Source organism: Lytechinus variegatus, chromosome 6 (assembly GCF_018143015.1).
Source record: "Lytechinus variegatus isolate NC3 chromosome 6, Lvar_3.0, whole genome shotgun sequence".
NCBI classification, from domain to species: domain Eukaryota; kingdom Metazoa; phylum Echinodermata; class Echinoidea; order Temnopleuroida; family Toxopneustidae; genus Lytechinus; species Lytechinus variegatus.
In genome coordinates this window covers 36,155,323-36,171,835 of record NC_054745.1, presented here as the reverse complement: position 1 = coordinate 36,171,835, position 16,513 = coordinate 36,155,323, and the positions used below count along the sequence as shown (strand labels likewise).

Here is a 16,513-nt window from a genome sequence, read left to right as displayed (position 1 = left end):
TATTATAGATATGTCTTATTCAAACCCAAATGGATTACTGTTGTGAAATTTGGGGGAATAGATTTTTATGTCAAATTGATAACTTGAATAAATTGCAAAAGAGGGCAGCAAGACTTATTTTTAACTGTAATATATACACCCCCCTCTAATGAAATATTTACTCGCTTAAGATGGATGCCTTTTAAGAAAAGAGTAGAATACTTCAGGTGTATATTTATTTATAAATGTCTTCATGACTTATCAGCAGATCTTTAAAATGTTTTTAAAGAAATTTCTCAAATGCATAATGTAAGTACTCGACAAAGCGCTCATCATGATTTAATTATAGGAAAATGCCGTACTGATTATTATATAACTGCTTTATATTATGATGGCTGCGTTCTATGGAATAATCTCCCCCAGAGTGTTAAAAATGTTAAAACCCTCAACAATTTCAAACTCTCTGTTAAAAGACATTTCCTCAATCTTGCCTAGGCCGATCAACTGGGATGCAATACCATTCCCCCTTATAGGACTGATGCTATATTAACTATCATCTTTTTTTATGTATTACTTTATATAATCACTTTATCATTTTAGTCACTTTATCATGCTTTATACGTCTGTATTTTAATAATATCATATGGACTGATGATTGTATATGTATTATCACCATTGACTGTTTTTAATTGTATGTAGTTGTATTGATTGTTATCCAGGGCCTCATGGAAGATCAACTTTTGTTGAATGAGCTACCCCGGTGAAATATGAATAAATTGAAAAAAATAATAAATAAATAGATAAAATAAAATAATAATAAACAAAAAGTGAGGGTCTTAATTGTCAATTATCCTTTTTGTCATATTTTTATTCCAATTGGATGAATTGAATTCCTAATCGTTACCATCAATTAAACTTTTGCGTGTACCTTTTCTGTTGAATGCTAACAATATAATTGTTGTATTAATAGTACGGTTAGGTTTATAGAAAATGGCCTTTTTTTAAGCCGTTTGTTTTATTTCTACTTATGATTTTGGTTTCTGAATTTATTATTTTTATTTTTTGGTTGCTAACGCAATATTTAAACAATAAATAAGACAGCGATAATAATAAATCATAATTGTTATGCTTACAGCGATACCATGTATTAATAGCTACAGTCTTACACTCTTACCTTCACCTATATTGAAAATCGACTCGAAAATCTCAGGCTCGCTATGAGTTGCCTCTGATCTGGTCCTTTCCACATGAATTTGCTTTGGTTGATGTGAAACATTTTTATCTGAAAAGTAATATCATTACATGATTACCAGAAATAATTGTATTCCTTTTTAGCAATTGGTTACATTACATTAGGTTGAGTCCATTTTTTTTTTTGGTTGATAAGTATTCTATTTCTTATGCAGTGTCAACATTAATTATATTTTTTGTTTGACATTAAACTTTTAAATCTTTGTTTTTCTTACCTTCTTCATTCTTCACAGTTCTAGCTGACTGGACCGACTCCCAAACACGTTTGAAAGTCTTCATAGCTTCTTCTTCTGAAGTTTGGGATGCTTTCCACTTAGAAAGCATTTGAATGTTAGCATCTCTCCTGTTTAACAAGCTCTTATGCTGAATGTGTTCAAGCTCTCTTTTGGTTAGACCAAGCCTTTCTCCGATAACGAAGAACTTGTTTCCCTTGATCTTCCGGGAGAATTCGACAAGAAACTTGTCCGTGATTTCACTGTTCGGTGAAGGATTTTATGTTTAAGAAGAATACATAAAAAAATATATATGCATATGTGATTGTGGTATGTACATGTATCTCTATAAGGTACCATTTTGCGTTTATGTTCCTGATATATCCAATTTCCCCTTTTAAATGCCGTAACATATCCAAAGAGTCTTCGTTTTATTGTAAAACTAATTTTTATTTCGTTCCTTGATGGCACACCTAGCTCGACTGTTTTATTTGCGATTCTTTTTTAATCGCTCTCCATCGATCGAATAACAACATTATCAAATGGTTGTAGCAACAGGACTAGACCAACTATATAATCATTGACTCACCCAACAGAGGAGATATCTTTTAGATGTAGATGAATCCAAACAAGAAGGTACATGTTAGGAAAAAGAAAATAGGAAGGGTTAGAGGTTTAATTCATTTGTGGATACTAGGCGTGGTATGATAAAATGTGTTTGTTCCAACGTGCCTGATATGTCTATGAAATTGAATTTGGACATTGCTGTATTTATTTACGGCAGAGTCGTTGAATTATTTGAATTATATAGCACTTTATGGATGAGAACCTGACAGGGATCTTGCAACGGTGATAGCCAATCTGTAACGTAGTTGTAAGAAACTTAGATTCGAAATCCAAGAAACAAGATGTAGACAAATATAAACATAATGTGATAACGAACGTCGAATAACTTCAGATTTTTATAAGAATTCAACATAAAGACTTTTCATGTTTGTGTACTGCTAATATTTTGGTTGTTTTTTTAATGAATTCGTGCATTTTCAAGATTTCCAGAAATATATAACGAAAAATAAAATGTAATATTACTAAATTAATAAAGAGCAAACCTAATTCTAGATCTTTGGTAGAAGACTCCAAGGATTTCATGAGTGAAAGCAAGTTTCCCTTCGCTTCTTGACCAGAGGGTTGCGTTTGTCGCCATTTTTTCAGCATGTCATAGAAAGCCTGCTGTCTGTCTCGGAACCGGTTGTATTCCATGACGTCTAACTGTTGAACTCGGAACCCAAGAGCGACTCCTAAATCATAATACTGATTTACCGTCATCTTGTCAGCAATGGACTGGACATCAATATCCTGGAGGTCACTCATTGAGATTTCATCAGCTACACTAGAAGTACAATTTATCGAATAAAAAAATTGCACTCTTGGCCATATCTAAATCGGTTCTGAAATGATTGTCTGGCGCAATCTAAAGATGTTTTTTCGATGTGCAGTTGTGGCATCTTTAGCACTTTCAGGATAGTCAGCCCCGCGAGCCAAGACAGTAATTATAGTTTCACAAATATATGGATTTCATATATCATAAATATATGGATACGAAAGCAGACCTTAAGCCGGTTATGTTCATTAATGAATTATATTTTGAATCTATGATTTAACGTTCACCATTTTTTTTTTCTTTTTAGGTTTTGCAGTAAGGAATAAGGATATAACAATGTTAAACGTATTGCTTACTGGGCGAATGAAGAAGGTTGTAATGAATGGTCGGTCACAAGTTCACCTGTCGAAAAAAAATGTGAATACAAATATTACAGAACTTGGTCACTCGGATGACTATTGAAAAAAACATACAAATAGCGAATAGGGTCATCAGCGCAAAAAAAAAACACCAGACACAAATTTGAAATTTCATTTTTTTTTAAATAAGGTCGGTTGGGTAACATGATCTACATTTCCTTTAAAAAAAAACTTTCCACTTACTTCAAAAATAAAAATAAACAAGCAGAACCCTATTTTATTTCACAATTTATTGTGGTAAACAAATGGCAGAGAAACGTCATACTACGTCAGATTTCTATGAAAGCATGATAATTAGAATGAGTGGGTGTAATGCATTGTGTACGACACCACAACGTCAAGCTCTTCGCGGATCGAATTATCAAAATCCATTTTCGTATTGAAAGTCTAGCAATGTTCTAAAATTCAACGCCAAAGACTGAACCTTTGACCGTACCTGCGTCTTAATTTCATACTATCTTGCTTTCCAGGTTATATTACTCTTCATTATAGACTACAAACATAATTCTTATTAAATACAATCAATTATCATAAAGCAGACACTATGTGTTTTACCTGAACATCTGATGACAAAGGCAAGAGATATTGAAATATCGATTTTTCCACTCTGTGTTATCATGATAGTAACCGGGAAATCTTGATCCTCATCACGTGATGTCACTGGTAGAATGACCATGTGTTTCAGTTTGCTTTGGATGTCTTTTAAGAGAAGAACCTGTAGTGTGTAATCAGAATAAAGTCTTAATTCAATCAAAGTACAAAGAAAGCACCTTTTTACAAGAATATGTACAATTACCTTTTTGCTGGAAATGTCTTGATTGGTAGTTCCTCCGACCCTTTCCTTAAAGCTACTTGGTTCTTTGCTCGATTTTTACACGTCTAGTTCAATTATGAAACATAAAAATGCAGCTCAAAGGAAGCAAGCTCTCTCACAGGTAGTGTCTTTGTAACACCCCTGATTAGATAACAACTATGATAATGAATATTATAACATCTTCAATTCAAAGAGTAAGAAAGGAAAACGATTGTTACTTCTTTATCCTCTTATCTTAAAAATCGAAAAAAAAAATTTCAAATAAAGATGCTGATAAACATTCGTCTAATTTGAAGCCGTATCCGAAAGAGACTTTAAAGTCATCTAATAGTTCGATGGTGATAAAAATACGCCAAAATTGTACCGAAGATCATTATCCCCTGGTAGACATAAACCGGCTTCACATCGACTATTTCTGTGATACAAGTCGCATAAATATTTATGTCATCATTTAACATTATTGGACAAATAAATTTCAGTGGTTAGGGTTAGGGTCTGGAAGCGGAGCTCTGAGTCCACTAGGGATGATAGACATCTAATTGCAGTACTGACGCCGGCCTCAAACCTCATGGATCCGACTTAAAAAAGGGAGGTGATACACATAAGCCGAGCCGCCTCACACTGCCAAAAATTTGGTATTGATTTAGCACCAGCCCGGAATCTATATCATGTCCACACGAGAAAAGTGTTAAACAACACCAGTTTTATTTGGTCTAACACCAGATAGGTGTTTAAACAACACAAATTAGTATTAAAATAGCATCGGTTTGATTCCAAACTGGAGTTGTGTCAATACTTCTCCGTTGTGGACATATATAGATTCCGGGCTGGTGTTAAATCAACGCCGGAGTTTTTGCAGTGCATAAGCCGGCTTCAGTTCACTTTGGACGTATGTGTATCACCAACACGTTAAAGGCATTGTTTAACTTCGTGAGCGGCCGATTTAAAAAATTCTCAAACCAAGATGAAAAGTTTATGGGGTGAAATTAAGATGGTGTTTCCGGTCACTATATATTTCAATTTTTGAAGCACTAAATAATTATTTTCATTTCAGAACAAGAACCATTTATATCATTGTTTAACTTTGTGAGCAGCCGATTTAAAAAATTCTCAAACCAAGATGAAACATGTGTACAAGTGCATGTATTAGAACTAATAAACCCTGAAAACAACCATTATTGAGAATGAAAAGCTAAAACTAAAAGGCAAACCCGATTTCGCAAATAGGCGTCTTAAAGACGGCTAAATAGTACACATAAGTTTATGTGATGAAATTAAGATGGTGTTTCCGGTCACTATATATTTCAATTTTTGAAGCACTAAATAATTATTTTCGAACGCATTTTTTTTCTGGGCTTCATTTTTGTAACATATCACAGACACAGGTTTCGAGTGTGACCTAGCTCAGATTTTTTTTAAGTCAAACCAATGTTAACCAATCACTTTAACACTTCAACAAAAACATCCTTTTTAATCACTTACTCTTCTGCTTTCATTTCCATCATCACGAAAGGATGCCACACTAACATCACTCGATTTTGTCGCAATGTTGATTGGAACTGAAGGATGAGCCTTCCTGTACAACTGTTTTTCCTCCTGTCTTTGAATCTCCTGTGAAATAAAGAGTTGTAGACTTACTGAATACTTTTTGTATTATGCAGTAAGTCTAGAGATATCGGACTCAAAATACCCGTTGATATAAGAAAGTGGGATATTAAGAAGACAATAGGTGATTGGCAAATAAAGTTACACAATACACTGAAATATAATGCACACCTTTGAGAAACAATCTGAACTGTTGTCAATCTTCTATATACGCCGTTGATGTAGGAAATTGCATAATCATTTCATTATTCCATGTTCCACGTACTTTTCTAATTTCCTTGAAAATAAGAATTAATAATTTGACACAAAGAGGAAATTTGTCTCACATTAAAAAAAGGGAATAATAATATAATGGCATTTAGGACAAAATAGAGAGTGGGCCTTTACATTCCTTTATCTCCAGATCTTGCTAATTGCCATTTGAAATAACATTACTTGGGACCAGTTAAAGAAAATTGGGAGAAATATGATATGTCTAACCTACCCTATCACCATGAGTTGGCGATACGTGAGCAAACACTTGAGCAAAACCACTCGTTTAATTCTTATAGGTGTTGTTCCTCTGTCGTTCCTCGTTCTCGGAAAGTCGAGAAATAATGCACAGATTTTTTTTCGAAATCCGAAGCCAAACTTATTTCATCTGAGGCCCTTATTCCTTCTGCCACACTGACATAAACACCCCCATCATTCACATACTCGCACACCGTTACCCTTATTTGTAAATGCCCATTCACCCTCAAACACTTCAAAACCATCTATCCTAAGCAACATGTTGTCCCTCACCTCTTCCATCCCTGGTAGGTTGGCATGAACATGAAGATGAATGTCAACATCTTGTCCTCTCTCTATGCTGTCTGGGATGTAAGGAGAGCATAGAAGTTTCTGTCGAATCACCTGTTGTTCTAGAGGAATCAGAACCCACCAGTAAGCGCAGTGTGTGATGTAGAGCTCGAGGTGTCTCTTGAACACTTTGCAGTATGGTGGCTCGTCCGATGAGTTGGATGTTCTTCTTCGCGAAGTTACTGGTAGGTCTGGATTTAAGAAGGGACAAAAAAATCGTTAAAGATGTCTGTTGAAATGGTGAGAGATTCTCATCGTGATGATGGAAATGAAATGACGGTTTTAAAATATGGTAACCAAGCTTGATTGAGACAAATAATGTTGAAGATGCTGAGAATTTCGCATGGAATATATTAAATCACACTTCAAAAACTTACCCTTGACCGAGTCCCATACACGAGAAACGATGTCTGGCTTCACTTGATCTGGATTAATGACCACTGAAGAGTGTGGTATCCTGATCTTAACAGGTTTTTTGAACATCATGTTTTGAGGATCACATCTGATCCCGTAACAAGCCACTGATTCATCTTCTTGGAGGTCGATACCAGGTAGCTCTCGTAAGACTGTAAGGGTGATCTCGCCCTTGTCATCATGGAGAAAAGCGCCAGGAGGGATAAAGATTGACACGTCATGGTTTCCTAGATCAACTTCTAGGTTGTTGGCTGTCTTGGCTTCAACGGAAAGATTACTAGTGCTTGATGGTGCATCTATTGTTTTTTCTTTTAAGATTCAATGTAGAGAAATAGCATTACAATATCCAACTAGATGTTAAAGTGTAATACAAATTTACGTATTAAACATTACCAAATAATGTTATCCATTTAATTTAAGCGACCCCAATCTGATAAATCCATAGACACTGTATTTTTTTTTACTTCATTCCATTTAACAATTGAATTCACACCTTATAATCTAATGTAACTACATTCTTGACATTTTACTTGACATCCTAACTGTATAAATACCAATGACTCTTTTTATAATTTTCAGGCGATGAGGTGCAACATCTCGAAACATGTTGTGTATATTAAAATGTTATGTTCTATTCTTTATTTTTGTCTTAAATTTACGTAAAAAACAAATTATCCCTACAAAATACGGTAAATTACAGACTGCGATTATCATTACGAATTGCTTGACCAATCTTAGCAATGTTTAGTTACAAGTGTTTTATAATGAACATTGCCTTTTCCTTTTCGTGTTCACGTTTTGAACGTTTTGAGTATCATATACTTTTACTAACTTGAAATATAAAAATAGACTGTAATGTTGAGACAAAATTTGTCAACTGAATGTTTAATATCTGGAAATGGAAACATTTTTCATGGTGAGAAATAACAAATTTCAATACAAAGTTTATAGGGGTGAATGAATTAATGATGAGCAAAAATTACTATCTAAAATGTCAAATCTTACCCTTTGAATATACAATATCCTCTGTAGGTGACCTGAAATAAGATGAATAACATTCATGCATACTTTAGTATCTAACTAACCTCATATATTGTAATAAGTTCATGCATTTCATTAAATTATGCGATTTACAATTCTGTAGAATGACAATGCGTCAATTTCTGTTCAAGAAAATATGCAGTTTCTATGTATATAGAAGTTCAAATATCAAAAAGGAAGCGCTGGATTTTTGGAAGCTGAAGGAAGTCCGTATTAATGTTTTCAAGAAAAAAAATCAAATTTAAATCATTACAAAGCATAAATACAATTTCATTGACCCTCATAATATATCTCAGAATTTATATTAAATAATGTAGCTAGCAATTCAATAGAATAAAACTCAATACCTATCGAACAACCTTAACAAGATCATCTGCTTGATCACGTGATCCTTAGCATAGTGGATTGGTAGATTGCCTGCATCATCCTTTACATCTATCATGGCTCCTTGCTCAAGAAGATATAACACCAGTGCTTTCTCAGGAGGTAGAGCACCATTGTAGTATTCATTGGATATCTGTAAAAGAGAAACACAAACTTCATTTCTAATCAAGACTGCGTTCAAACCAAAGTCAAACAAACATTTTTCTGTGTAGATAAATTACTTAGCATTCCCAAAAGTTAATGATACGAACCTTCTTCATCAGTGAAGTTTTGATAAATAAATTTGTCAAGGACCTTTTAAAATAAGTTTTATCCAGCATCAACAGCATTAAAAAGGGAAATAGGAAGACATTTTTTAAAACAAAATATTCACTGATGTAATAAACCCATTATGAAGGCAAAAAAGTGTTACAATCGTGGTTAAAATTTTGCAAATATGAATAAAGAAAAGAAAATCGTCATTTATAAACAATTGGTGATTTACCCATGTGCTTCATGTTAAAGTCAAACGCTGTGGTACAGGGCGACATGGGCAACCCTGCCCCATGATTTTTCAATCAGTGAAACAACTAAAGGGGAGAAACAAGATGGAAGAAGGTTATCAAAAACTCTAACTCTTGTGAACACCAACTTTATGTGCATCCCTGTTATTCATTCGACCAAAAAATACATGCCCGGATCTATTACCTTTTTCAATATTTCAGTTTCCTTCACAGTCCTCTCAGTCCTGTAGCATAACTTAATGGCTTTATGTAGACACGTCTGACCGTCAGTTGATTGGGTGTTCAGATCACATCCATAAGAGATTAATTTCTCTACCAGGGATGCATCACCACGAAGAACGGCGATGTGGAGAATAGGTAGATTGTTCTGTATCAATTGAAATACGGAGCGTATTTTATTATTGATACGTGAGCCAAAATGACCTAATCATCTTCATGTGGGTAATCATAAACAAGAAAATCTATAAGCAGAGTACTTTGGGTACCTTTCGTTCTTATGTTGATACTTCATACACAAATATTACAATGTATCAATAGTTTATTGATATATGAAAATAATTATAATTGAAACAATGTTCTACTCATTTCATAAAGAATAGGTTTTGTTACTGACAAAAATTTTATTAAGATCGACATACTCCAATAATTCCCATAATGTATATGTTGTATCTAATTTTTCCTTTATTATTGTCGTATTGGTTATTACTCTACTGTGTATAGATTATATTCCTAGCCCTCTGAGCAAGCTGGAGTTAAATAAATATTGGACACTATTATTACTGATGCTGCTGCTACTGCTACTATTACTATTATGATAATGATAATAATAACAATACTACTGATGACACTACCAGTAATAGTAATAATAAAATTAATGTATAATGACAGAACTGACAATAAAACCCAATGATAACGTTAACAGTAATGCTGATAAAGATAATGTATTATGAAGAAAATAAAAATAACAATAATTATGATAGCAATAACACTAATAATAATGAGAGCACCAAAATATATACCTTTAAATTAAAATCATCAATGAGTAGATCGATGATGTCCTCGAACTCAAGAGTCAATGCGTGATGTAAAAGTGACTGACTAGAAGTGTCATCGGAACAACATGCTCCTCCTGAGAGTAGAACTTGAACAAGCTCGAAGAAGCTTTGTTTAACGGCAATGTGTAATGGTGTATCACCCTGGTTATTGTCTTTGTTAACCTTAGCTCCTTGACGAAGCAAATGCTTGGTGATATCGAGATTGCCATTTTCAACAGCGAGATGTAAAGCTGTGCAGCCCTTGTTATCAGCATAATTAACCTCAGCTCCTTGATCAATCAGATACTCGCACATATCAAAATGGCCGCCTTCAACAGCAACGTGCAAGGGGATCCATCCCTTATCATCGGTCATATTGACATCTGCCTCATAACTTATGAGGCACTTGGTGACTTCAAGATGTTTATTCTGAGCAGCAAAGTGTAAGGCAGTTCGGCCATTGCTATATCTATCATTCACCTTAGCACCTTGACTGATCAAATATTTGGTGATGAATTGGTGACCGTTTAGAGCAGCACTACAGAGGGTCCAACCATCGGCATCCCCCTCGCCAACCTCAGCTCCTTCACTGATCAGATAATCGCACATGTCAAGATGACCTTCTTGAGCAGCAACCTGCAGTGGAGTGTGGCTATCACTATCTCCCTTATTGACCTCAGCGCCTACACTGACCAGAAATCTTGCGATGAATATATGACCCTTGGAAGAAGCACGGGACATAGTCCATTCGTTATCATCTCCGATTCTTGCCTCGGCTCCTTGACTGAGCAGATAATTGCAAGTTCCAAGATGATCTCCTTTAGCAGCATAGTGTAAAGGAGTAAAGTCATTGGAATCTTCCTCATTGACTTCTGCTCCTTGACTGATAAGATATTTGATAATGAATGTATGGCCGTCGGATGCAGCACCACTTATAGTCCAGCCATCATCATCTCCGTTTTTCACCTCAGCTCCTTCACTGAGTAGATAATCACAGGTACCAAGATGACTCTCCTGAGCAGCATAGTGCAAAGGATTCAAACCATCACCATCTCCTTTATTGACTTCAGCTCCTTCACTGATCAGATATTTTGAGACTTCAAGATGATTATTCTTAGCAGCACAGTGTAATGCAGTCCTACCATCATTCAATCCTTTATTCACGTCAGCTCCTTGACTGATCAGATATTCACATGTATCCAGATGACCTTCTTGAGCAGCAACATGTAAAGGAGTCCAGCCAATATTATCTCCCTTATTCACCTCAGCTCCCTGACTAATCAGATATTTTGCAACCTCAATATGACCATTGAAAGCAGAAACACGCAATGCACTGTGACCATTATCATCAACCCTATTCACCTCAGCTCCTTTACTGATCAAATGTCTGGTTACATCAAGATGACCATTCTGAGCAGCAATGTATAACGGAGTCAAACCATCATTCTTTCCTTTATTCACCTCAGCTCCTTGACTGATCAGATATTCACATGTATCCAGATGACCTTCTTGAGCAGCAACAATTAAAGGAGTCGCACCCTTATTATCCCCCATATTCACCTCAGCTCCCTGACTAATCAAATATTTGATGACCTCAACATGACCATTGAAAGCAGATTCACGCAATGCACTGTAACCATTACTATCAACCCTATTCACCTCGGCTCCTTGATTTATCAAATATCTGGTTACATCAAGGTGACCCTTCTGAGCAGCACTGTGTAATGCAGTCCAACCATCATTCATTCCTTTATTCACCTCAGCTCCTTGACTGATCAGATATTCACATGTTTTCAGATGGCCTTCTTGAGCAGCAACAATTAAAGGAGTCGTGCCCTCATTATCTCCCTTATTCACCTCAGCTCCCTGACTAATCAGATATTTTACGACCTCAATATGACCATTGAAAGCAGAAATACGCAACGCACTGCGACCTTTATTATTAACCCTATTCACCTCAGCTCCCTTACTGATCAGATATCTGGTGATATTAAGATGACCATTTTTAGCAGCACTGTGTAATGCAGTCCCACCATCGTTCATTCCTTTATTCACCTCAGCTCCCTGACTGATCAGATATTCACATGTATCCAGATTACCATTCTGAGCAGCACTGTGTAATGCAGTCCCACCATCGTTCATTCCTTTATTCACCTCAGCTCCCTGACTGATCAGATATTCACATGTATCAAGATTACCATTCTGAGCAGCACTGTGTAATGCAGTCCAACCATCGTTCATTCCTTTATTCACCAAAGCTCCTTGACTGATCAGATATTCACATGTATCCATATTGCCATTCTGAGCAGCACTATGTAATGCAGTCCAACCATCGTTCATTCCTTTATTCACCTCAGCTCCTGTACTGATCAGATATTCACATGTATCCAGATGACCTCCGTGAGCAGCAAGATGTAAAGGTGTCCAGCTCTCATTATCTCCCTTATTCACCTCAGCTCCTTGGCTAATAAGATATTTGATGACCTCTGTATGACCACTGAAAGCAGATTCACGCAAAGCACTGTAACCGTTATCATCTACCTTATTGACCTCAGCTCCCTTACTGATCAGATATCTGGTAATATCAAGATGACCATTTTGAGCAGCACTGTGTAATGCAGTCCCACCATCATTCATTCCTTTATTCACCTCAGCTCCCTGACTGATCAGATATTCACATGTATCAAGATGGCCATTTTGAGCAGCACTGTGTAAAGCAGTCCAACCATTATTCTGTCCTTTATTCACCTCAGCTCCTTTAATGATCAGATATCTGGTTACATCAAGATGACCTTTCTTAGCAGCACTGTGTAATGCAGTCCCACCATCATTCCTTCCTTTATTCACCTCAGCTCCCTGACTGATCAGATATTCACATGTATCCAGATGACCTTCTTGAGCAGCACCGTGTAAAGGAGTCCCGCCCTCATTACCTCCCTTATTCAACTGAGCTCCTTGACTGATTAGATGTTTAGTGACATCAAGATGGCCAGAGACAGAAGCGAGATGTAAAGCGGTTACACCTTCATCATCTGTTTTATTCACTTCAGCTTCCTTGTTAATCAGATATTTGGTGATATTAAGATAACCATTACTAGCAACACCGTGTAATGCATTCCAACCCTTGGCATTCCCTTCGTTCACTTCCAATCCTTGACTCATCAGGTAATCGATAATTTTAAGGTGCCCATTATAAGCAGCACTGTGCATTGCAGTCCATCCATCACAATCTATGCAAATTACCTCATCGTCCTCTTCTTCTTTACTGATCAGATTAAGCTGATCATTGAAAGCAGCACTGAGAATCTCATAACGACCCACTTCACTTTCCCTCACCACGTGATTCTTAGTCAAAACAGTGTAGCCTTCTTCACCGGGGCTCTGTCTACATAATACCCATCGGTCATGATTGCCCTTGCTAACTTCAGCTCCTTGACTGATGAGGTATTGCACCATGTCAAGCTTACCGCATCCTGCTGCAATGTATAAAGGTGTCCAGCCTTTCGAATTGCCCTTATTCACACTGGCGCCTTGACCGAGGAAGTATTGCACTACATCCTTGTGACCATTCTTTACGCCGTTGAGTAATGCACTGTAGCCTGTGTTGTCCTCTTTGTCCACATTTCTCCCGTGGCTAAGTATTTTTTTCGTTGCTTCAAGGTTTCCATGCAATGTGACAAGATGTAAGGGTGTTTGTCCATCTTCATTCTTCTTCTCTACATCACCACCATTTTTAATGAGAAACTCCACGATATCATTGTTGCCACATTGTGCAGCCATGTGTAATGGAGTGTTTCCATTTTTATCTGGATGGTTTACCCCAGTACCTTGTTGTAATAGGTCTTTAACCGCTTGAATATCATCTCGAGATACTGCACTCTGAAGATCTTGATTCTTACGATCCATATTAGCCATTTTATGATTTCACTTACTATATTTCATCAAGCACTCTAGAACACAGCCCGAGTTCCTTGGGTCTATATGTAAACGTCATATCAGTTATTTCGGCTGCAGAAATGTGTTTCTATGCTCGTCTGATCGATTTTGAGTCTTGTTGCAGTCTCGAGTTTCGATTGCTCGTTGATCACCTTAATAAATTTCAAACCATAGGCCTTGATGCATCGGTCTCCAGATAGTAACCTAACAGAGCCCAACGACTGTAGATCTGCTGTAAACCGAAAATAAGATATTTTGGTTGCAGAAACGTGTTTCTTTTTTGGTCTAAAAATTTTTCTCTTGAACTCTGTTGTAGACTGCAACCTCTAATAATAGTGCACTCTGATCACTGTAGATTCATTAGGAAGACGTTCCTCATGAATATATAATTCAGCATAGATGTCAAGCGGCCCTGTCTAGCGCCAGGCCTAATTCGCTTAGGAGATCCCTCGCTTCGCTCGGGAAGCGGCAGCCGCCAGTTCCTCGAAAAGAGGCTAGGGTGTATACAGCCATCAAAAGGGGCACCCCCTCCCCCGCATTGTCTCTACTACTGCTTAATATTTAATGCAATTAAAAAATATAAATACCTTGTAGATTAATCCCACATTTCTTTTTGCCCTCCACTTAAGCTCCACCCCATCCACTTTAAAGAGAAATGCCAGTATTTGCAGTAAACACTGATTTCATGAGAAAGTCTGTAAAACCATGAAAACCAGGCTTGTCAGAATGTCCTCGATCTGGTACAGTTACGTAAACTGAACTTTTTTGAAATCTTGAAATCTACGCTGAAAAATGTTCACACTGAAGATCACCGACACACATAGGCACACGTGGGACGGTGTACTATTATAGCTGGAATATAGACCCGACGGAAATGACCGAATCCGCGTTTATTTTGCTTATTTCTCAGCAATTACACAATTTCTCCCAGAATCTTTTGGCATGTATTTTTTATTCATACAAACGGACACTTGGATGGTCATTATATTAGATTCTGTAAAATGTCATTTTGAGATCGTTACCAAAAATGGAATCTATCTTTAAACTTTCTTGTTTCGCAATATAAAGGGTTCATTGAAATTTAGAAACGATTGTGAACCGTGCATGACTCGCGATACAAGGTGAAAGCAACATGAGAGGGTGAGATGATGAGTTCTGTTTCTCTCACTGAGAAATCCCCCCCCCCCCCTCCCCCTAAAAAGCACCAATCAGCTTTAGCTGACATGATGGTATCTTTGTGGGATCAACACACCGGAATTTGTGTGCTTTCCTTTGGCAAAATATCTACTCTGGTGATTTCTTGGTCAAAAGAGCGTTTTGCAATTACGACGGGAAACTTTCTGAAGCGCATCGACTCTTTTGGAAATGCAAGTCAAGACACAATGCAGAGCTGAGATGCTTTTGTAATGATATGTGTACTATTTTTTTTTGGTAGTAATACCGGGAAAGAAGTGGTGCGTTTTGGAGGAGATCCAGTCCCAAATATTACATTTCGTGTGAGCGCGTTGAACATTGGTGTTTCAAAAATAATATACTCCAGGCATTGGAAACCCCAGACAAAGTCACAAGTAGTGAATTTTTATTTCAATAGCCGTACTAAAATTAGCGATTGCTAGCTTTGAAATATAGTCTACTACAATTAAAAAGAGGAGAATGCTCACTACCATTGATGTTACTTTTTAAGAAATGAAGAGGGATTAAAGTTGACAAGTTTATTGAAGCCCAAAACCTCACTCTATTGTTGATATGTGACAAAAGAGGATAAGATGTCATTAGGATTTTGAAGGGTGTTTTGATTTTTTTTTTGTTACACGTATTGGGCGCCTCATGTTCAAATCACAGGGAAGGAGTCGTAATGCAACAAAATTGATTCATATGAAGAAGAACAATTTGTCTCTAATTAAAACGTAATCAAAATGAGAGAAATTGATTGTTTGAACAGGGAAACAATAAGAAATATCAATTCAAGTGTTATTAATTTGGTGCGGAGACTTCGGTGACAGCCCGCTAGACCGAAGGTCCGCGAGACCGAGGGTCCGCGAGACCGAGGGTCCGCGAGACCGAGGGTCCGCTAGACCGAAGGTCCGCGAGACCGAGGGTCCGCGAGACCGAAGGCCCGCGAGGCCGAAGGTCCGCGAGACCGACTTTTTTCCCTTCATCGGTTGCCGCGGTCGAGTGGTTTAAGGCGCCTCGTTGCAGCGGCGTAACAGGTACTTGTTATCAGAGGGGGCGGGGGGGCAGATCCAAATATTTCCGAGTAATTCCGTCTAGAATTAATTGCTAGGATTTCAGTTTAGGTGGCAGAAGTGAGCACGGGAAGCGCGTTCGGGGGGGGGGGGTGCAGGGAGGGGAGTGTACCTACCCCCCCCCCCCGCGAGATAAGAGGAAGGTCCGACGTTTCTTTAAATTGTTCCTTAGCTGCTCTCGCTCATCTTAATCCATCCTCTGCCTGTTAACGGAGGGGGGGGGACAAATTTCGAATTGCGGAACCCCCGACGTTTCTTTGAATCGTTCACTAGTCTGCATCCGCTCTTATTACGTTTTCTGCCTGAAATGGGGAGGGGCACAACAAAAAACTTCCCGTTAACTAAGTCTAAAATTAGTGGCAAAGCTAGGATTTAGTTAAGGGGGCGGTAGTCAGCACGCGAAGCGTGTGTGAAACACTTATACCCTTTTTAGACAGGCTAAAATTTCCTTAAC

The 16,513-nt window shown here is 37.4% G+C and overlaps 1 protein-coding gene across 1 annotated transcript; it reads right to left on the bottom strand.

Moving 5' to 3' along the window:
- Positions 1 to 3,175: 3,175 nt before the first annotated feature.
- LOC121417773 (serine/threonine-protein phosphatase 6 regulatory ankyrin repeat subunit B-like) lies at positions 3,176 to 13,822 on the bottom strand. The gene is made up of 9 exons (XM_041611508.1): positions 9,863 to 13,822; positions 9,028 to 9,210; positions 8,304 to 8,473; positions 7,921 to 7,952; positions 6,879 to 7,223; positions 6,445 to 6,692; positions 5,539 to 5,667; positions 3,798 to 3,957; positions 3,176 to 3,225 (listed from the first exon to the last, which is right to left on the bottom strand). The coding sequence occupies exons 1-9, from the start codon at positions 13,790 to 13,792 to the stop codon at positions 3,176 to 3,178; spliced, it is 5,247 nt and encodes a 1,748-aa protein (XP_041467442.1). The 5' UTR covers positions 13,793 to 13,822.
- Positions 13,823 to 16,513: the final 2,691 nt, after the last annotated feature.